The following is a 22,604-nucleotide window of genomic DNA, read 5'->3' as shown; positions in this document are numbered from 1 at the left end:
GTTTACAAGCTTACCATCTGTCAGGTTCTAAGCAGTTTAACCAATATTAACTCATAATCTTTTTAAAAGAAGCAGACTGGAATCTTAATACTATTCCTTACCAATAAAAAAGATTAGCCTAAATAAGACCAAAAAGTCTGGAATATATGAAAACACCCTGGCACAAATTCCAAGAATAATGTTATTACAAGTTCCTGGAGTTCACCTCTAGTTTACACCCTACAGTTTATAACCTAAATAAGCAAGCATATTTTTTTTAAAAAAACGTGGGGAATCCACTGTTTATGTGAGATTTATAACAATGGCATACATTTGTAACCAGCTTCATATAAACAGAAGATATCAAATTATACAGGCTAAACATAAAGACTGCAGTTCATAAGGTTTTGTTACACTGAGGTGAAACCTTCCCCACCCTTTTTACTCCTGCCAGCTTAGAGGAATTATTCTGCTTTTTAACACTAAAAAATCTCAAATAACTACAGCAAAAAGTAGCTAGATTTAAAAACAAGAGAAAACTATAAATGTTTTTAAAAATGATAAAATACTATTAAAAAGCATGATTTACATTATTGTTATTCATGAAATTAGTGAACATAGTATTTCAGGCTAGATGGTAAGGTAATCTTTCATTTTTTAAAATAAGCTTCTCAGTTTCAAATTTTCAGTTGGTATCAACGGAGCTATTTTATGCAAACTTACACAGCAGATTTTAAGACTGGTAAATAAAAACCTGCATTTCACACTGCCTACCACACAGTGAAATTTTAAAAGATGGAATACATGATAAAATGCTATTATTCCACCTTTGTCTCCTTGTCCAAATAGAAAAACGGAGTAACATTTCTCGGGACTCTTTAAACAGTACCTAATTACTTATATGGCCAACATTTTTCAAAAACTGGAAGTTTAAATTCTAGAATCCTTTCTTTGTCACATTTATCCTAAATTCTCTTTCTTCCCAGCTCATATGAGATGTATTTACACAGGCAGTTTAGGCACTAGGCTTCTATGACTAACTAGGTCCTATGTTTTCTCGAATTAGACTAAAGAGGGAGATAGCAAAAATAAGAAATTGCAATGCACCTTAAGAGAACAGTTCCAGAAAGTGTAACCCCAGGTTCATGCTCCATTTTCCTACAGGAAATATTAGTGTTTGAGGTCATTAAAGTGAGAATATAGCTTGGGCCTACTAAACTTGACAGGGCCTGAATACTACTGATAATTAGTTGCATTTCATCTTTTCATCTGGGAAATTATCCTATTTAACTAAAAAATTGTAGATGACTGAAGATAACTTGACATAAGACTCTAAAAATGGGCTACAGTGCTATTATTTGGAAAAACATCTGAGTTCCATAGCAGTACTTTCCCATTATTATCTCACATTTAAAAGACAAAAGTATATTAAGTATAGGTTTACTAAACTACTATAGGAATTTAAGTTTATCATTGTTTTAAATGCCAATAAAACTATTATACAAGATATAACAAATAGAACATTTGTTTATAAACAAACAAAAAACAGATTCCTTTGAAGCTAGGACAGTCACTGCTGACCCTGTGGAGTCCATTTACTTATCAAGAAACTAAATAAAAGAAAAAAAAATCTAATATTCAGACTCTCTTGAGACCTAGAACACATTAAAATTCTAAATTATTTTGATTTCCAAAAAGTCCTATATTTTACATTCAAACTTTACATTTTTCCTATGCTAAAGCCAAAGTACAGCTTTAAAACCAAAACAGAATCCACAAGCAGAAAACTGAGGTTTAACAAATTCTTAAAAATAAAGCTGCCTCCAACTTCCTTACCCTGTTGTAGAAGGGATGCTGAGGGCCCGTCATGCCGCTGTAATAGCTGCTGTGAGGCTGTGGTGACACCACTCCACCTGTGAAGGGCCCATTGAAGGACGTGGAAGAGCACACGGATGGGGGCTGGCTGTACCCTGATGGCGCCCTAGGAGGAACCTCATGTAGAGGGAGCGGGGGGTACGCCAGTCCTCCAATACTGATCTGCTCTCTGGCAGCACGAACATCTGAAAGATTCAATCAGACCCCAGAAGGCAAGAGAAAACAGGACATTAGGAATCAGTCCAATTATCACATTCTTCTTTAGTTACTAGGCAGAAACATGACTTTATCACTCTTGCCACGGATTCCAACTAGATTAAAAAAGAAGACAGAAAATCTTGAAAACTCACAGGCCTTTTAGTGAGAAATGCCCAGCTACTTTGCAAAAAAGCATTTTCACCATTCGAAGTCACCAATATCTGGATTCTTCTCTTCAGTTATTGGAACTATTGACTCTTCTCTAACTCTTAAAGGATTTAAGATATTCTAACAATTATTTTTATTCATAACGTTATCAAGTATTAATAACTCATATTTGTTGGGTATTAACACATATAATGTTAGCAAAGACTGTGGGTTTGCAAATTATGAGACTCATCCACCTCTGAACAACAACAAATTCCACAGCCATGTAATACCCTTTGACATCAGCCTTGTAACAGGTACCTAGAAAATAGAATACAGAAGTAGTTTAAGGCGATCTCTTCACAGTTCCTGGAAAACTCAAAGGCAGGTCAGCAGAGCCATGTCATACAAAAGACTGTTTCGATGAAGGTTTTATGTGTGTGCACGTGCATAGAGTGGTACCTCCAGAACTTCATTTATTCCAAAGCCTTAATGTCACTACCCTGAAGCTCTAGTCCCCAGATTTAAGTTAATATCTGAAAAGTAATATAAAGATTTTCTTATTTCTCTGGATAGAGATCCCTGTTAAGAACCAAAGACTGGTGACAAGCAAATTACAATGAATGGATATCATGAAGTCATGACTGTATGTTAAAAGAAATCCAATTCCAAAGTTCCAAAGGAAGGACTTGGGTGGGGGTGGGAGGGGTGGGGACAGGGATCATAATAAAGTGAGATCCACAAATACTAACAGGATTTTCTTAACATTCTCAAAAGGATGCCAAGACTCCTAATCTTTAATTTCATTAATTTTTCTGTGTAGTGCTTAGTTCAATACCTCTTGGTTTTTCAAAGAGCAGGAGAAATGTACACAAATAAGTTAGAAACATGAAAAATTCTTAGAACTTTAGATGAAAAATTAAATTTACTACTAATACCCACCTGCAATAATTTCCCGTAGTTTGGGATCTAGGTTTACAGTGCATGGCAAAAAGACTTTTACATCTCGAGCCACAAGAACTGGGGTCCTTGAAGACAAAAACACTTCAAAATTTCTTATATCTCCATCAATTTCAAGAAGTGGCTCAACATCCTTAGTTGTTGGAATATTCTTTGATATTCTTCAAATAAGAAATCAATGAAAAAGGTTATTAATGTCACTATTAGAAAGGTAAATTCTGCGTGTCACCTGAAGTTACTTATACAACAATTACACATCTTGGTCTGATGGATTTGGTCTAATTACACATCGGCTCACTGCAACCTCTGCCTCCAGGTTCAAGCGATTCTCCTGCCTCAGCCTTCCTAGTGGCTGGGGTTACAGGTGTGCACTACCATGCCCAGCTAATTTTTGTATTATTAGTAGAGACGGGGTTTCACCATGTTGGCCAGGCTGGTTTCGAACTCCTGATCTAAGTTGATCCACCCACCTCAGTCTCCCAAAGTGCTGGGATTACAGGTGTGAGCCATCATGCCCGGCCAAAAAATCTATTTTTAATTTTTAGGTTTTTTTTTGAGACAGAATCTTGTTCTGCCACCCAGGCTGGAGTGCAGTGGTGCAGTCTTGGCTCATTGCAACCTCTGCCTCCCAACTCAAGCTTTCCTCCCACCTCAGCCTCCAGGGTAGCTAAAACTACAGGCTCATGCCACCATGCCTGGCTAATTTTTGTATTTTTCTATACAGATGAGATTTCGCCATGTTGCCCAGGAGGCTCTTGAACACCTGGGCTCAAGCATTCCATTCACCTTGGCCTCCCTATTGGGATTACAGGCATGAGCCACCTCATCCAGTCTAAAATTTTTTTTTTTTAATAAAAGAGAAAGAAACTCAAAAAAGTAGTATGGTTACAAAAAAAGGTAACAATGAGTACGGCCAGAATTCTACTGCCTTTGGCCATGGCAGGACTTGGGTGGGAAAACAGAAGGAAAGCTGCACATGCACAGGTGTGTCATATGCTCAGGGTCACCTAAGCTGGCTAAGGGTCACCCCTCAATGAAGATTCATTGAGTTATTGCTTTACAGATGAGGACAGTGGCCTCAGACAAATTAAACAGATGGCCCAAAGTCACACAACTACAAAAGCAAATCTGACTGGTTCTGAAACCCGTTTTAAATAGAATACCACAGTTTTTCCTTTGCAAAGAAAACAAGAAATGAAGAACTTATAAATAAATTACACAGATTTTAAAAAAAGCTAAGTTTTTCCTTTTTTAAAAAGGGTTTTGTTTCCTATTGTAAAAGTAATATATGCTTACTATATATGTATATACATAAGATAGAAAAACAGACAGGAAAAAAATACTTTAACCAATCAGACACAATACCTCCTAATATAATATGTCACTTAGTCTTTTATTATGCAGAATGTTTTGTATAACTGAGTTCAAGCAATATGTAAACAATTCTGTATCATGCAGAGACTCTTGAATGTAAAAATAAGTAATATTCAATTAAAAACACTTATTAAACACTACTGTATGAAACTGTAGTTTTTGTAGGTCAAAAATGGTCAAATGTTGACAATTCCTGATCTAAGGCAGTAAGCAAGAACGCATCACCGAGGGATAAAGGGAAGAAAAAGAAAGAGAAGTTAAAAGACAAGAGGTAGATGAGAAAACTAGAAACAAATCAAATGTCCACTAACAGATGGAAGGATAAATAAATAGTGGTATATCCACACAATGGAATACTACTCAGCCAAAAAAAAATGAACTACTGATACAAAGAACATGGATGAATCTCTCAATAAATTAATCCAACCAATAAAGAGTGTACAGCAGTATGTTTTCATTTGTATAAAACTAGAAAATGCAAACCAATCTAAAGTATCAATGCAGAGCAAGGTTTGCTGTGAAGTTAGGAATGTGAGGCAGGAGGGAGACAAGGGAGGGTATCAAAGGAAGAGGTGGAAAATTTTAGAACTGATGGAAACATTTACTCTCTTGATTGTGGTAATGACTTTGTGGGTATATACATTTATCAAACTCGTGAGATTGGTCAATTTAAATATGGCAGTTTATTGTATGTCAATTACACCTCCAAAAGTTGTTTAAAAATCACTGGATATATCCTTCCAATTAAACAAGAATATTAACTGTTAGATTATACTAAGTGAGCACAGTTGCAGAGGAGCAGTAAGATTTTCACGCCCTTCAAAAAGTGAAATGGGAACCTTATTCTAATGTTAGTAACAGTTATATCATTTCTTTGGGACTAGCACTTTACTGCTCAGACCCAATACTTGGCTAGTAGCCAAATATTGAAAGTCATCTAAGGGAAAAACCCAGAGAACACAATTAGCAACCAAGAAGAGAATAGGGTGCTGGGGAGAAAATAAGGGTAGCAATTTTATCTTAATTAATTTCAGAAAGTCCGTTTTACAGACACAGACACATGCACAAGACAGAAAAGCCCTCTGAGATGGGGTTACTTTTAATACATTAAAATCGTGTTCAAACTGATTATTAAATATATTTAAAATGAAGTGGAAAACCTGGAGAATGGTTGCAAGTGGTGATAAAATCAGAGCTTAAACAGTTAAATAGGTAGTTCATCTATTGCAGGAGTTGAACACAAAATACTAAAAAGAGAAGCTAGAAAGATTTAGATAAAAACACACAGCTGACAAGTCACATGAAACAAATTAACTGCATTTTAATGCCAGCTCTGCTTCTGCCTGAATGCAACAGTGTTCTCAGTATGATGAACAATGCTGCTGTTCACAAGCCAACAGGCTACTGCTGGCTTCCAGATTGAAGTCTCTATTCTAACCTTCTGAGTTCAATACATTAAACTCTTCTGCTGAAAGAGATATTTATGTAAATGATAATCTTTTGGCAGTGGGCCATCAAAATCATATGTGCCTTTATTTTTCAGATATTTTTCCAAAGGTTAGCATTTAAACAATTTAAGTAACTTCACTTTTCAGTTAAGAGTGAATTTGAATTTCCAGCATTATGAATCATGTGAATTAAAGTTGCCAGCAGTTAAATGGCCCAAAGAAAGCATTATAAAACCTCAGGCATCAATGAGCTCCTAGTAAGTCTAAATGCAATTTCCTTCTATGCTACCAATCTAGCAATACTTGTTAATGCCAACATCAATGTAAGTTAAAAGCATTTTGATTATAAATGACAGTGGTTTTTACAAAGTCCATATTAATTCCTTGGCAGAAATTGCATAAACTATTCATATCACTTCCATTCAAAATGAGGTTTTAAATTACATAAAAGACTTCTATTTTAAATCAAAATATAAACAGATTCTTAGAGCAGAATTTATGAAGAAAGTATTATTTATCACATTTTATCTAAAAGTAGCTGCCTAATAATGTCATTATTTAGTAGGATGTTAAAAAATAAGACATATTTTGTTTAAAAATTTAAACAGAGAAAACTCTTAAATGCCTTAGAATTTTATTGCCTTGAAACAAATTTAACTTCTAATAGACTCTCAAATACTTTCTACCAGTGAATGTCCATTTATTAAATATCATCCATGAACAGAACACTTTGGAGATTCTGGGAGACAGACAGAACACACAGACAGAAAACAGCCACTTGTCATTGCAGCCAAAAAGTCAGAAACAAAGAAAAAATGGAGTCCATTTATACACCCACTGCCATCTGTGAAAAGGCAAAAGCCCTGGATACCTCAGGAGCTGGCTACACCCTTCCATCTTCACCCTGTTAATTCCTACCCATCCTTTGTGCTCAGTGCAATTTCCCCCTCCTCAGAGAGCATCCTGGAGACCAACTTATGTTCCTTCATTACAAGCCCCCAGAGCATATATACTTTCTTGCATAATATGTATCATAATTCTGCACTAGTGGAATTACTTTCTTAATGTTTATCTCCCAATCTAGACTGGAAATTCCATTAAAACTGGGAACAAGTTTAGTTTTTTCCACCACTGTATCTCCAGTGGCCTGCACAGAATACTGTCGCAACACTGTTGTCCAATAAATATTTGTAGAAGGAATAAACTACACATGCACAAAAAGGTGTTCTTCCTCAAGAACTCTACCCCTTTAAAATAGAATAATTTTCACCTTAATTGTCCTTTCTGATACTGACAAAACCTTGTGCTTGGGAAAGCATAGGTTGATCCATCTGGAGTCAATTTTGTACATGGTGTGGGGTAGGGGTCCAACTTCATTCTTTTGCATGTGGAAATCTAGTTATCCCAGCCCCACTTGTTGAAGAGTCTGTCCTTTCCCCCATCAAATGGACTTGGCATCTTTGCCAAAACCCAACTGGACATAGATGTATGGGTTTTTCTTGATTCTCAATTATATTCTATTGCTCTATATGTCCATCCTCATGCCTGTGACACATTGTTTTGATTACTGTAGCTTTGTAGTATGTTTGAAATTGAGAGGTGTCAGTCCTCCAACTTTGTTCTTCTTTTTCAAGGTTGCTTGGTTATTTGAGGTGTCTTGCAATTGCATATGAACTGAAGGATCAGTTTTCTGTTTCTGCAAAACAAGGCTACTGGAATTTTGATAGGTATAATATTGAATCTGTAGATCACTTCAGGTAGTATTGACATCCTAATATTTAGTCTTCCTACCCATGAGCACAGGATGTCTTCCCACTTATTTAGATCTTCTTTAATTTCTTTTAGCAATTTTTTTAAGTTGTCAGTGTACAAGTCTTTAACTATCTTGGTTAAAGTTATTCTGAGATATTTTATTCTTTTAGATGCTACTGTAAAATGAACTGCCTTCTTAATTTCCTTTCAGATTGTTCACTGAAGGTGTACAGAAACACAACTGATTTTTGTGTGTTGATCTGTATCCTGCAAACTTTGCTGATTAATTAGCTCTAATAGCTTTCTGTGGGCTCTTTGGGATTTTTCTATATATAGAAGAATCATCCAATCTGGATTCTTTTATTTATTTTGCTTGTCCAATTGCAATGGCTACAGCTTCTAGTGCAATGTTGAATAGCAGTGGTGAAAGTGGGTATCTTAGTTAACTCAGGCTGCTATAACAGAATACCATAGGCTGGGTGGCTTAAATAGCAGACATTTATTTCTTGAAGTTCTGGAGGCTGGAAGTCAGAGATCAAAGTGCCAGATGGTCAGGTTCTGGTAAGGGCCTTCTTTTTGGTTTGCAAATGATCTTCTTCCTAGGTCCTGACATCAAGGACGCTACAGAGAGAGAGAGAGAGAAGCTCTCTGGTTTCTTCTTAGGAGGGCACTAATCCCATACGAGGATTCCACCCTCATGACCTCATCTAAACCTAATTACCAAAGGCACCAACTCTAAATAATATCATACTGGGGGTTTGGGCTTCAACACGAAAATTTTGGCAGGACACAAGCATTCGTACATAGCAGCAGGCATCCTTGTCTTGTTCTTTTAACTTAGGAGGGATAATTTCAGTCTTTCACCACGGAGTACGATGTTAGCTGCAGATAAGTCAGTAAAGTTAACCACTAAAATGATGATCTCAATGTCAGGCCTACATCCAAAAGCTTTTAAACAAAACAGCTTAATATAAAGTGATCAATTAAGAAAATGAAGACTATGCTACCCACACTATTTCCTAGTCTATTCTATTTAGTCCAATCTTTGCAAATTCATTTTAGGAAAAAAAAAAAGAGTTAAGATATTTACTAGTGTTTATACAAACAAGATGCAACCATTAGTTCAAAAAATAGGGTTTGTTTTTTCCCAACAAAAGTGCATACTTTAATAGGACTATTTGAATAAAAATCCCATACAAATGGAATGTGTACTTAACATTAAGAAAGCAAGGAAGCAGCATGTCCTACAACATAGAACACAATTGGCTCAATCAAGATGAATTACCCTTTCAACTAAATATCTATTTTTTATATTTATTACTAATGTCACAGTCAGTTCAGTAAATGCCAACAGTCTTACAGCTTTAACCTTTAGTCATGAGAAGCACACTTGATTGTTTCCAAAGGGATATGTGAGGCCGTCTTCATTTCAGAGGAGCAGAAGTGACTGTACTGTTGTTTGCTCTTTAATGTTTCAACTACCCATTCCGTTGTCTCATGAAGGCCAGTACCTCTGGTTGCTGAAGTTTTGAATATTTGCCATTTTCAGTCCTTCGAGGCAGATAACCCAAGTGAATGTGCATCTCTGAGGGAGTCATGGCCTGTTCCATGTCCTGCTTATTTGCAAATGCCATTAAAATGGCTTTTCTCAGCTCTCCATCAACATGGCAACTAACACTGACTTGGAAATGCCAATTCGGTCTCGGTCACAACTGTCTGCTCCACAGCATCTGTGTTTGAATAATAACATCTTCAGTATGGCTCTGTCCTCCTAAATCCTGGACTTGGAATTCTGTACGTTTTCTTTGTTGGTTTTGTTTTTAAGATGGAGTTTCACTCTTGTTGCCCAGGCTGGAGTGCAGTGGTGCAATCTCGGCTCACTGCAACCCCTGCCACCTGGGTTCAAGCAATTCTCCTGCCTCAGCCTCCTGAGTAGCTGGGAGTGCAGGCACCAGCCACCACGCCTGGCTAATTTTTGTATTTTTAGTAGAGACGAGGTTTCACCATGCTGGCCAGGCTGGTCTCGAACTCCTGACCTCAGGTGATCTGCCTGCATCGGCCTGCTAAAGTACTGGGACTACAGGCGTGAGCCACTGCGCCCAGCCCTGTATGGCTTTTATAAGTTGCCGTCTCAACATTAAATCTGATGATAGGAATGTTAGTAATGACTTTTCCAACCTGTAATCTGCATAAAATTGTGGTTTTTCCTGTCTATGTAATCCCCAAATTAAAATCCTCACTTCCCAGGTTCCAAACAGACTGGAAAAAATACTTGAGAAAAATCTACCATGATTAAGCCCTGTTCACCCTCACCAATCCTCAGGAACAGATCCTGGTCTCAGCAGCAACTCCAACTCGAGGCACCTCTGCTCACCTTGGCCTTTGGATCTGCCTCTGAGCCTGGACTTCCACACTGGATCTGTCAATTTGCTGGTATTTTCAAGGAAAATACTTCTGGTTTCATTGTTTTTTTTCTATTGTTATTCTGCTCTCTGTTTTATGTCTCTCCACTCTAACCTTTATTATTTCCTTCCTTCTGCTAGCTTGGAGTTTAATTTGCTCTTCTTTTTCTAGCTCCTCGAGGTGTTAGGTTAGGGTGTTAATTTAATATCTTTCTCTTTTTTTAATGTACGCATTTACAGCCATAAATTTCCCTCTGAGCACTGCCTTTGCTGCATCCCATAAGTTTTAATCATTCCTAATATTCTTGTAAAAGTATTTTCATAACTATTCCATGAGTCACCTTTCCTACCATGTTGGAAAGAACATTAGCTTAGGGGGTCAGAAAGTAGACACTTTGTCTGCCACAGCCAAAGTAATAAAAGTACTAAGAGCTGAAGCTGTCCACATGCAGAAGACTGCATTAAGTACACAACAACTCTCAACAGAGAAAAGAACTTGCCAGAAGAGAAAAGAGGCATCTATGCTCGTGTGGTGGTCACAGAATATTCTCAAGACAACAATGCTAACAGTGCCAGGTGTTCTCACTGACACTCACTTTTCAAGGTCTACAAAAGTAAGTTTGCGTTTTAGGCATCTTATTGAGTAACTACACTAGGAAACAACGAAGTGCTTATATATTCTGCAGGCCAAATAGATCATCATGGCATGCCTTCTTCAAGTGTGTTTGTCTATTTCTGGTTTAAAAGAAGACATTTGCAAGTATCTAATGTGTTTGACTTATGTGTTTAAGGACGGTGTGATTAGGGTTAAATAGTGCAAACCATAAAAGCACTTGTATAAGCTGCCCTGGAAACCATTGGCAGAGCTAAACAAAGTTATTATTTCACTTACTAGAAGAGATTACTCTACATTAAACAAAAACTATTTCCCACCGAGGGTGTATATCTCCAAGATGATCTATTTGGCCAGAACATCAGGGCCCAAGATTATGTTTTTATATGAAGGAAGGAAACTTGTATGCATGTAATTTAAAGGATTAAAAAAACCCTTAAACTCAGTAGAATGTCATCATATACAAAAACTCTCTTTGGCTTTAAGGCTGCAATTCTGGCAACTAGATGGATGAAAAAACAATCAACAACCAGGGAGGGTAAAAGATAAAAACTCAAAAGGGGTATCTGCCTAGGTTCAAGTACAATACTGGTAAGGCACTGTCTTCATTCATGTCTACTACGTCGAATGTTCTGAGGAAGGTACATTTAGGGGCTCTGTATCCCTCTTCTTATATAAACTCTAACAGGGAAACTATATTTAAAAGTTATGAAGAATTGAGAGGGAAATTTAAGAAGAACGAAGTGGCTGAATACCTACTGTCTGCCATTCTCTGAGGCAGGTGCTTTACCTAGTTTATCTAACTTCTCTCTCTGCATCCCATAAGGTATTCATTATTTCCATTTTTAACATGAGGAAACTGAGGCTCAGAGAGGTAAGCAATGGATGCAACACCACCACAGACATAGCAGCAGAGCGGGTACCTGCTCCTGACTGCTTCAAAAGCTGCTGACTGCTCACTGTACCAGTTCAAACAGGAGCCACAGACATGGCTCAAAATCCCTCAGGTAATGACTTACACGTTTTTAACTCCTTAAAACTATAATAGAAAAGAATGCTGTTACATATTACATTTTAACAAATTGAAGAAGATCAACAAATAAGCTGTGCTCATAAGTCATCCTGGGTTTTTCTTTTAGTTTCAGTTTTTTGCAGACTGTGAAATAAAGCTTCTCCTCCATCTTCATGCACATATTTAATTTCCTTCATCATTTTTTCAGAATCCAGATCAGCACTTTTTTGTTTACAAAATTATGCAAACCAGTACACTACACAACAGCCTAGAAGCCTGAGCAAAGACTGTAAAAATGATTTAAAAATTGCATGACATGACTTTCACCTAGTCAGAGAAGCAGAGAACACTTCAAATAATTATAAGAAATGTGAACAACTCCAAGATACTATTGGTGATTCACCTATAAAACAATATTCCCAATCAATCTTTCAAGTTTCTAGATCAGATTAAATGAAAACATCCTGTCATCACAAAGAAAGTTTAAACACCGGTAACATTTGTGTCTACTCACGATTTAGGACTTTCTTAATGTTACAGTCCCAAAACTAATTAGAGAAATAAATAAATGTTTAAACCAATTTAGGATTGTAACAGTTGTCCACAATTCTCCAATTTTAATATTCTTCAGAATAGCTCATTTTTCTCACTAACTGAATTTGTTAGGAAATGTTATAATTTGAATCAATAAACTTGTATTAATTCTGCTTTATTTATTGGACTTTTGCATAAGATCTGGAGAAAGGCTTCCACTGGGAGTACAAGTCTAAAAAATAGTGTATTACTGCATGATATTTACCCAGTTACAACCATGCAAGTAATCAGATATTAGTAATTCAGGTGACAAAGCAATACTTTCAGCTAGGGTAATGAGAGAAGACTTTAGTAAAGTGGTAAGAGAGGCAAAATAATTCATAACTGACTCCATGTGAAAATAGTGTCTATCATTAAAAAGCAAAGCCTGCTTTTTGGCATCAAGGGTTTATACTTGATATTTTAAAATGTTCCGACAAAAGTACATGAGATCAAATTTTCATAGCTGTTTTAGGCATCACTAGCAATATCATAAGTTGCTACCAAGTGATGAATTGTCCATGCAATTGTCGCCTTTAAGAAATCTAAAAGTGTATTACATTAATCATATATAGAATGCAAATGTTTGGTAATAAAACCGAATGACAGGCATAGATAGAGAAAGGAGGCTCTGAACTCAAAGTAGATCTATGAATATGTTTCAGATTAAGGCAAAATCTTTATTATGCAAGTTCTCTTAAAAGATTTAATGTTTAAAAAGTATAGAACTGAAGTTCTACAATGTTTAGGATTTAATATTTTTATATCTAAATGCAAATTTGTAAGCAGATCGATTTCTTTATGCTCCTCTTTTTTCATAGCCACTATTTTCCCAAAAGTTAATTTAAACTAATTTGAGGAGACAAAAGTAGTACAACACTTAAAAACTATGTCATATGAATAGATACCCATTCATTTGCCTATGATCGTGATTCTCAGTGCTGAAAAATGTCCTGAAGCCATTTTTTTTTTTAACAACAACAAAAAAGGAAATTCAACCTTTCATTAAATTCTGACTTGTTTTTCTATGGAAGGGGAAAGCAAAATGTATTACATCTTATTTTTGGCCAAACATGCTAATAATGTTTGTAGTGAAATGCTCCCATCTTGTGGACTTTTTGAATATTGCTAACAGGAGCCACTTCTGCAGCATGGTTTTACACCAGCAGCTAGACATTTTCTTAGCATTTGAATTAGCTAGCATTTTTGTTACAAATCACTTTTGTTTATTCTTGTATTTTAAAAAGTCTTTAAATATTTTGATTTGAAATTCTGAAATCACAAACCTTTACTGGAAAAATCAACTTCTGGAAAAAGTTGGCTACTTGATCTGTCAAGGCATATGTAATTTTATTGGTAAATTGAATTATTTAATAATCAGACTTGTTTGAAAAATATAACTATACATAATGCTCTTACTATATTATAAAATAAACTGTAAACCTGCACAAGCAATAATTTTTTTTACATATTAAACATGTATTTCTTACATATTAAAACATATATTTCAAGAAATTGTCTTTGGTATTAGTTTCCAACAATTCCAAACACTGTAGAACTTTGGAATGTTCTATATACTTTTTCAATGTTAAATCTTTTAAGATAATTCGTACAATAAGGGTTTTGGATAATAAAGATCTGGGTTAATATACCTGAGTTTTTCATGTTGACGTTAGAAACACATGACTTTGGAACACTTAATATTTTTTCTTCATTCTACGTTTGCATTAAACACTGAAAATGGCATTATGAGAGTAAAGTCTGAGAAAATACATTCAAAATCAAAAGTAAAAGAAAACCTATTGGCTGGGCGCGGTGGCTCATGCCTGTAATCCCAGCACTTTGGGAGGCTGAGGCGGGTAGATCACGAGGTCAGGAGAGATCGAGACCATCCTGGCTAACACAGTGAAACCCCGTCTCTACTAAAAATACAAAAAAAATTAGCCGGGCATGGTGGTGGGCGCCTGTAGTCCCAGTTACTCAGGAGGCTGAGGCAGGAGAATGGCGTGAACCCAGGAGGCGGAGCTTGCAGTGAGCCGAGATCGCGCCACTGCACTCCAGGCTGGGCGACAGAGCGAGACCCCATCTCAAAGAAAAACAAAAAAGAAAAAAAGAAAAGAAAACCTATTGAAAAAGTTACCTAGAAAAAATTATAGCCATATAGTAGACATAGAAATGGTATAAAGGCTTAAACAAACAGATGTACCAGATGTTTAAGTGCTAAATATCAGAAGTGATTTTTTAAAGCTTTCCACACAAAACCTAGCACAGTTACTAGACACAATTAGAACTAAATAAAGCATTTATTTGAGATTTTATATGTTGCTAAGTTGTTCGCGTTTTTCAATAGAAAAGATAAATTCAACACTGCAGAAAAATTTCTATCTGCTATAACATTCCCATTGATACCTAATAAGTTATTCTAAATACTCATAGATATATCAATGAAAAGTTAAAATCTATCTGGAAATTAAAATATTTAGTTCTATATTTCTGGTATCTCAGACCCACTGCCTAGCTGGCAGCTACAGAGGACAGGCTCCTGGCCCCAAGAAACAGACGTGGGGAAGCGCAGTTACAGCTGTGAGGTCTTAGGTAACTCCTGCTCTCTGCCTCTTAGGGTTAGAAGTACAGGTTGAGTATTCCTTATCTGAAATGCTTGGGACTAGAAGTGTTTCAGATTTGGGAGTTTCGGCAGTACCAGCTGAGCATCCCTAATCCAAAAATCCAAAATCCCAAATGCTCCAGTGAGCATTTCCTTTGAACATCACGTCGGCACTCAGTTTCAGATTTGGGGGCATTTCAGATTTCAGATTTTCAGATTAGGGATATGCAACTTGCATTAAATGTGATAAGCTAGGTAAAGTGCTTAATCCAATGCATGGGACAGAATGAGGGCTCACATAATATATTAGCTACTACTTTTATTAGACTGTGCCCTGCATATAATAAATTCTATAAATATTTGTTTAATAAATGCACACAATTAAAATGTTTAGTACAACAGAACTGGAGTCATCTAAGTACATGGCCTTTTAAAAACAATTCTGACAACAAGTCTCTAAGAAGAAACTGAGTCTCTAAGAAGACTCTGAAGTGAGAGGAACCTGTCTAGAAGTAGTCAATCCAAAGCAACTCCACCAGAATGTAAATTAGTACAACCTCTATGGAAAACAGTATGGAGATTTCCTCAAAGAGCTAAATGTAGATCCACCATTTGATCCAGCAAGCCCATCACTAGGTATCTACCCAAAGGGAAAAGAGTCATTATATGAAAAAGACACTTGCACATATATGTTTATAGCAGCACAATTCACAATTGCAAAGATGTGGAACCAACCTAAGTACCCACTGACTAATGAGTGGATAAAGAAAATGTGGTTTATATACACCATGGAATACTACTCAGCCATTAAAAGGAACAAAATAACATATTTTGCAGCAACTTGGATGGAGCTTGAGGCCATTATTCTAAGTGAAGTAACACAAGAGTGGAAAACCAACAACCATATGTTCTTACTTATAAGTGGGAGCCAAGTTATGAGTAAGCAAAGGCATACAGAGTAAAATAATAGACTTTAGAGACTCAGAAGGGACAGGATGGGAGGAAGGCTAGGGAAAAAAAACTACATATTGGGTACAATCCACACTACTTGGATAATGGGTGCACTAAATCTCAGAATACACCACTAAATAATTCATCCATGCAACAAAAAACCACTTGTACTCCAAAAGCTATTGAAATAAAAATTTTAAAAAACACAGAGCAACTCCACCAGACCATGGCATTCATAAATGGATTATGAATGTAAGAAACCTTAGAAATGCAGCTGAACTCAGAGTTACAGGGAATGCCTTCAAAAACATTGCTGTGATTTTAGCATCACCTGACATAAGGCAGAAGCCGCCAAGTGTTAGGTGAAATATACAGTCATCATTCAGTCAATGTGTACTGAGAAGCTACTATGTGTCCGGCCCAGGGATATACTGGTATATAACAAAAGAAACATTTTACCCATATTTAAGCCTAAAGAATGAAGTATCTGGATGGACAGTATTCTCTTCAAGATAAAGTGAGGCTTCTCATCTACCACCTCCCCAATTCATGCCTTCCTCAATCCAAAAGTTATCATCAGATTTCTTTATTCTTTCAGAAATACCCACTACTGCCTAAATACTGATCACTTGTCTAGAAGCAAAAAAATTCAGCAATGTTTAAGAAAGTTACAGTTCATGAAGTGTATAGTCTCATTCAGGAGACAAATATTAAAGAAATAGCAATGCAAATATGTATAAGAAGGTAACTATGGCCAGTGTTATGAAAGAACATACTAGTACATAAAGGACTCATCTAATAAAGCCTCGAAGGATGGGGGGGCTTGGTAACAAAAGGCTTCCTAAGGCAGTAATAGTTAAGATGAGACCAGAAGAAGGAGGTGGGAGGGGCCAAAGAGAAGAGCACATGAAAAGTAAACAGTAAGAGGGAGAAGGAGCCGGAGCCAGGCTGAGGACACTGCGAACTCCAGCAGAAACCTGGTGCCTGCATACAGATTTTGACCAATTATATCCTTTTGTCTTTAGAGCCCAATTTGATATGCACAGACCATCATTTGCACTTTATACTATCTATAAGTCAAAATCATTATTATTCTAAAAGCAACTCATTAGTTGCTCTCCTGCCCATGATATCTTTCCTACACCTAGCAGTCTTCAATGCCACAAAAATCACCTTTCATTCACTCTCAACCAGGGGTTTGTATATCAGAGAGCCAGACCATGGCAAGAAACAGGAAGGAAGGCAGTTTTTTAAATGATACAAAAAGTTGGCTATAAATCCATCATTAAAAAATAAAGAATAAAACGATCCTAAGAAACAAGAAAGTATTGCGACAGGGGAGACACAAAGGGAAATTAGTCTTATAAATTCTTGCAGATGTTTAGAATAACTAATTTTCTTTCAATACCCTGCAACAGGACTGTAGGTGAGGTTATTTACTTCCTAGCTCACATAGAAAATGCCACAATGTGCTATTTCTATAACCCAACTTTTATTATCTTTAAAAGACAAGGTTTCACTAGTCACCCAGGCTGGAGTGTGGTAGCTATTCACAGGCACAGTCATGGCACGCTGCAGCCTCCAACTCCCAGGCTCAAGTGATCCTCCTACCTCAGCCTCCCGAGTAGCTGGGATTACAGGCGTACTCCACCATGCCCGACTCTATTAATCATTTCATCTTTACTGTGGGATAGCCAATTACCTTCTGAACTTTTCATTTACCTTAATTTTTCCACCCAGGTTCATTCCTATTCCCTTCCCACCGTGAGAGTCTCAAAACAAGCTCCCTTGAATCAACAGGCTTCCCTAACTCAGGCCAAGCTGCACTGATACAGCAAATAGGCCCTAAAGCATCAGGGTAATGGCCACACATTTTTCAAGACCCTGCAACGAATCCCCATCTTACTCAGGGTAAAAGCCAAAGTCCTTACCATGGTCCTCCAAAAGGGGTCCATGAACCCCACTGGTGACCCGACCTGACCTCCTACTCACTTGCTTCACTGCACCCCATCTCACCACATCAGCTCCCTTGTTGCTGTTCCTTCAACATTGATTCCGGGTGCTCTCTGGCCCGGAACTGTTCCCTCTGCCTGGAAGATACCTGCCTGGAAAACTGTCTTGCCTCCTTCAACCCTTCCTCAACTCTTCCCTTCTCCATGAGGACAATCCTGATCCCCTTACTTAATGCAGAACCTGCACTACTCTTCATCTCCTTAACTCTCTTCTACCTTTTATTCTTTCCACCACACTTGCTGCCTTTTAACATGCTAATTATGTATTATATATGTTGTTTATTACCAATCACTCTCTGACAGACTGCAAGCTCCTCGGGGCAGGGATCTTTGCTGGTTTTGTTCATGGATACACCCAAGCTCCCAGAACTGTGCCTGGTCCATAATAGGTGTCCAATAACTGTTTTCTGAATAAATGAATGAATTTTAAGCTTTCTCCCCTTAATTTCTCTCACATCTTTGGATGTTGCTGGAAATCTAGTAACAACAACAAAATAAATAAGTAGCAAAATACACAAATAGGTAAACTAAAAAAAAGCCAAACACGTCAGTTTAATGCATTTCACTGTTTTCTCCAAACAACAAAAGTAGGCATGATTTAAAGATACATCAAAATAAGCTTAAAAATTATGCCCTTCACCTTTATCTTTAGAAATCTGAATTGTCCAATTTTCACAAAGACATGGATAAAAATAATGCAAAGCCAGAAATGCACATTGAATGGTCAACATTACATCTGATTATGGGTATATTTATACAAGGTTTGCAGGCTCACTCTTCACACTGAACTTGGCAAATATACAAATGTCATTTATTTCTGTCCAGATAAAACATGATTTCTATTATAGATGACACAATCTTTATTTCAGTAAAAACCTGCTTAGTTTCCTCTCCTATATGGGGAATTATCTTGTAATTTTACAAATAACTAGATCAGGCTTTCTCTTTAAAAAGATAAAGATATGGATAAAATATTGAACCTCTGCAGTCAAAGCAAGTGTGTTTTGAGAATAAAGATGGAAACAATAATTATATAAAAGATAGTAATTTAATAAATTTTGAATGATGACAACACCAATACCTACAAATAAGTCATATATCAAAAACAAAGAATTTCATGAAGATTCTAAGCTATATATAAAAAACACCAAAATAGCATGCATTAAACAGTTTTTGGAATAAATATTGCTAGTATCTCAAAAACTAAAGAGAAAAATTATCAGTACAAAAGATGGACTTTGTACTACAAAGGAGGTGAAGCAACAACTTCCTCTAAACTAACTAATGTTAAATTTTTCATGCTATCCACATTCATAACTTAAGTCCACATGCAAAAGAAACAAGCTTGTGCAATAATCCAGGCCAAATGATGGCGGGGAAGAGAGGGAAGGAGAGCTGATCATCACCCAGAAAATGATGGAGAGAGCAAGCAGGTTAGTGAGAACTACAAGAGGTATGAGATGACTACATGTGATAAAATGAAGCTTATGAAAGCTTTGGGTGAATATCAGGAGAGGTTATCATAAAATATGATGTTTTATTATGAGAATGTCCTAAATAATGTATAGAAATAACATTACTTGAATAATTTAAAAATAACAGGTCTATTAAAGTCATAAATTAGATGTCCATATTGTCTGTACAGCAAATTGCTACTTCAATGATATGGAAAATGGCTACTATTCTGAAGCACCCTTAGAACTTATTCAACTGTTCTTTAAACATCAAAATAAAGTACCAAAATAAAGAATGTTGTTATCCTTATCGCAAACTTATTCTGACCATATCATGGCCTGGGTAAAAGATTGACTGAGCAGTGTCAAAACAGAAATTTAAAGCACTATCTTCATGAAAACTACTTAAATTCATTTTTTAAAAAACCACTATCATTCTGCTTTAAATGCCAGAAATAAAGTTTTAGATTAAAATATTTCAATGGTTGTCTAAAATGCTGCAATAAAAACTAGACAAAAAATTTTTAGTTTTTATTTTACTCCCTTTCTTACTAAATGTATGTTAAAAAAAAAAACTCTCAAATGATCCAGACAAAAGCTTTCAACTCAACACATAATTGCAAGAAAATTACAATAATTGTACCAATTAAAACCATCTTGAATGAACAGTGTGTCATCTTAATGTTCCCGTGGTTTACAGAGGGGTCTATTTAATTCGCTGAAATTGCTTTCCAGTGTTAGTATCAAATGTCATTTGTTAAAAGTTGAACAATTTAGAAAATAATTTAACAACACAACTTCACCAAACACCAAGAACCAACATTTTCTTTTTCACCTGAATAAAGCCAGCAGATGTGTCATCAAATTGCTATAAAAATAAACGAGGCTTTTTATGCATTAAAAAAATAAATTTTACTACTAGCGTTAAAAATACTATTTTCTGATTGTTTTTACCAAATCAGATTTCTTTAACACAACAAATGAATATCAATTACATACTGCTGCTTTTTGTCGGCTGTAAATAAAACTTTCTCTTATTCAAATGACAAGCAATAGCATCAAAGAACTCAACTACAGTTAACTAGAAACATAATCATCTAGATTATTCTCACATACTTTAATATCTGGCTTTTCAATATGTTAATCAAAGTGTCTTCCTATAGTTTTTCATTCCAAATCCTTATTATATATAATTATTTTAAGTCAATTCATATGAATTATCAATGATTGCTTACTATACTTTTTCTCTTCCTTAGACTAGCTACAAAATATTCTTTGTAAGTAGTTGCAGGCATTTAAGACTTAAATATACCTATTTCACCAGAAAGAGAAGAAAAGCATCTCAAAATCACCCCAAATCCAGCCCAGTCATAGATGGCAAGCCTGCCAAATGCCGAAGTTTAAAGTAATGAGTTGGTTTAATGGCAAAGCAAAGTTCACATCCCTCATTCTATCCCCACCTAACACCTCTGCACTTTCCAAAGCTTCAAGAATACATAAGGCACCTAGCAAAGTACCTGACGTGAAGGAAGGAGGTCAGGAACACTAAGTGACTCGACCTCCTTAAACAAGAACCCATGTGAGATAACTAGTTCTCCTGTGCCCAAGTTTACCAATTTCTTGAAATCTAGAAATACATTCCTGGAGTAATATACTACTCCTAAACCAATTCAGACAGGGTCTAAGAATCTAAAGCAGCCACAAATTCCTTCCACTACTGTTTCTTAAGACGTCGCTCCACAGTTCCTAAACGAAGGCTTATTCTTTTTTATGACACATTTTTATTTACACACAAATGATAACAACAACAATCTTGAGGATAGATGAGAGTGTCAAGGGATTACCTGTTTACATTAAATAGGGCTTTACGTATAAATATAACATGCGAAAAATAAACCTCATTATATTGGTATGAATTATTATGAGGCACTTAAATCTTTTTAAAAGTTAAGTTTTAACCGCTTAGCAAGCGTTCATAATTATACAGCACTTGTATTATAATACAAACGTTTATTCACGAAATAAAACCTTGTATGTACAATAAAATATTGTACTACAGAACCAAGAGAAAAACGAATCATGCATCTCACAATAAGATGATTTGTAAAACCTCAAAGACCAGATGCAATTCAGTACCACTTCTCAATAGGCAGACAGTAATTATACATCACTGCATCTACTGGAACACCTACTTGATACAGCACACAGGTTTAAACCACTAAACTACTTTCACATAAATTAAACAGCAAAACCTAGAAGAGCTCAAATCTGTGGACTAATACAACAACATCTATAATTCTAAAACCAGTTATTTACTTAGAAAACATTAAATGTGTACATAAAAAATAGGAACTAGAAAAATAGGAAAACCATATACTGACAATACTCTAAGGAAATAAAAGTTATCTGAAATCTTAGAAGTGTATATAAACTATACACTAAGGCTGGGCACAGTGTTTCACGCCTGTAATCCCAGCACTTTGGGAGGCCAAGACAGGAGAAATGCTTGAGCCCAGGAGTTTAAGACCAGCCTGGGCAACACTGCAAGTCCCTGCCTCTACAAAAAAATAAAAAGAAAGAGCCAGGAGTCCTGGTGCACGCCTACAGTCCTAGCTACTTGGGAGGCTGAGATGGGAGGATGACTTGCGTCCAGGAGTTTGAGGCTACAGTGAGCTATGATTGTGCCACTGTGCTCCAACCCGGGTGATAGAGAGAGATCCTGTTTCTAAAAAATTTTTTAAAATTTTAAATAAACTTTATATACCTGAAAAAGGAAAAGTTTGTCCAAATAAAGTCATAGATTTTACATGACAGGATATATACCTGTGCTAATACAACTCCAAAATTATAATGGAATTAATAAGAATGATTAAATCCAGGAGTATACATTTTATACATATTATTTTGTATTGTCTGCTTTATACGCGTTTTTTTTTTTTTTTTAACTCAACCTAAAATAAAGTAAAATACAAAGAGGTCACAAAAGGTACCTTTCGTAGATGGTTTTTAATGTCATTTGATCTGGAATACCTTCAGTCTCTTCCAAATATAATATGAGCCATGAAGTCCGGTATGGCCACTGCTCAGTAAGGTTGATCCAGCTAGCAAGCCTGTCCCAGTTGAAACTAATCTGATTGGCTCTCAGTAATCGTCCTTTTAAAAAATACAAAAGCATTTTAAAATTAACAGATGTGTGATAGTATGTTAAGTAAAACATTTAGTATATTCACAAATATTTTAAATTTCTAA

The 22,604-nt window shown here is 36.1% G+C and overlaps 1 protein-coding gene across 23 annotated transcripts in view; it reads right to left on the bottom strand.

Moving 5' to 3' along the window:
* The window catches only part of KIDINS220 (kinase D interacting substrate 220), a 115,766-nt gene that overhangs the window by 26,362 nt on the left and 66,800 nt on the right, over window positions 1-22,604 (bottom strand). For all 23 annotated transcript variants that reach the window (XM_055108282.2, XM_034952570.3, XM_057301352.2 and 20 more), the window contains 3 exons: window positions 22,346-22,508; window positions 3,142-3,320; window positions 1,816-2,039 (listed from right to left, as the gene is read on the bottom strand). In XM_055108282.2, the coding sequence (XP_054964257.1) occupies window positions 1,816-2,039; window positions 3,142-3,320; window positions 22,346-22,508 (566 nt within the window). The remainder of the gene's footprint in view (window positions 1-1,815; window positions 2,040-3,141; window positions 3,321-22,345; window positions 22,509-22,604) is intronic.

The sequence above is a fragment of the Pan paniscus genome, chromosome 12 (assembly GCF_029289425.2).
Source record: "Pan paniscus chromosome 12, NHGRI_mPanPan1-v2.0_pri, whole genome shotgun sequence".
NCBI classification, from domain to species: Eukaryota; Metazoa; Chordata; class Mammalia; order Primates; family Hominidae; genus Pan; species Pan paniscus.
Note: the sequence above shows the minus strand (reverse complement) of the source record. Positions and strands in the feature narration are given on the sequence as shown.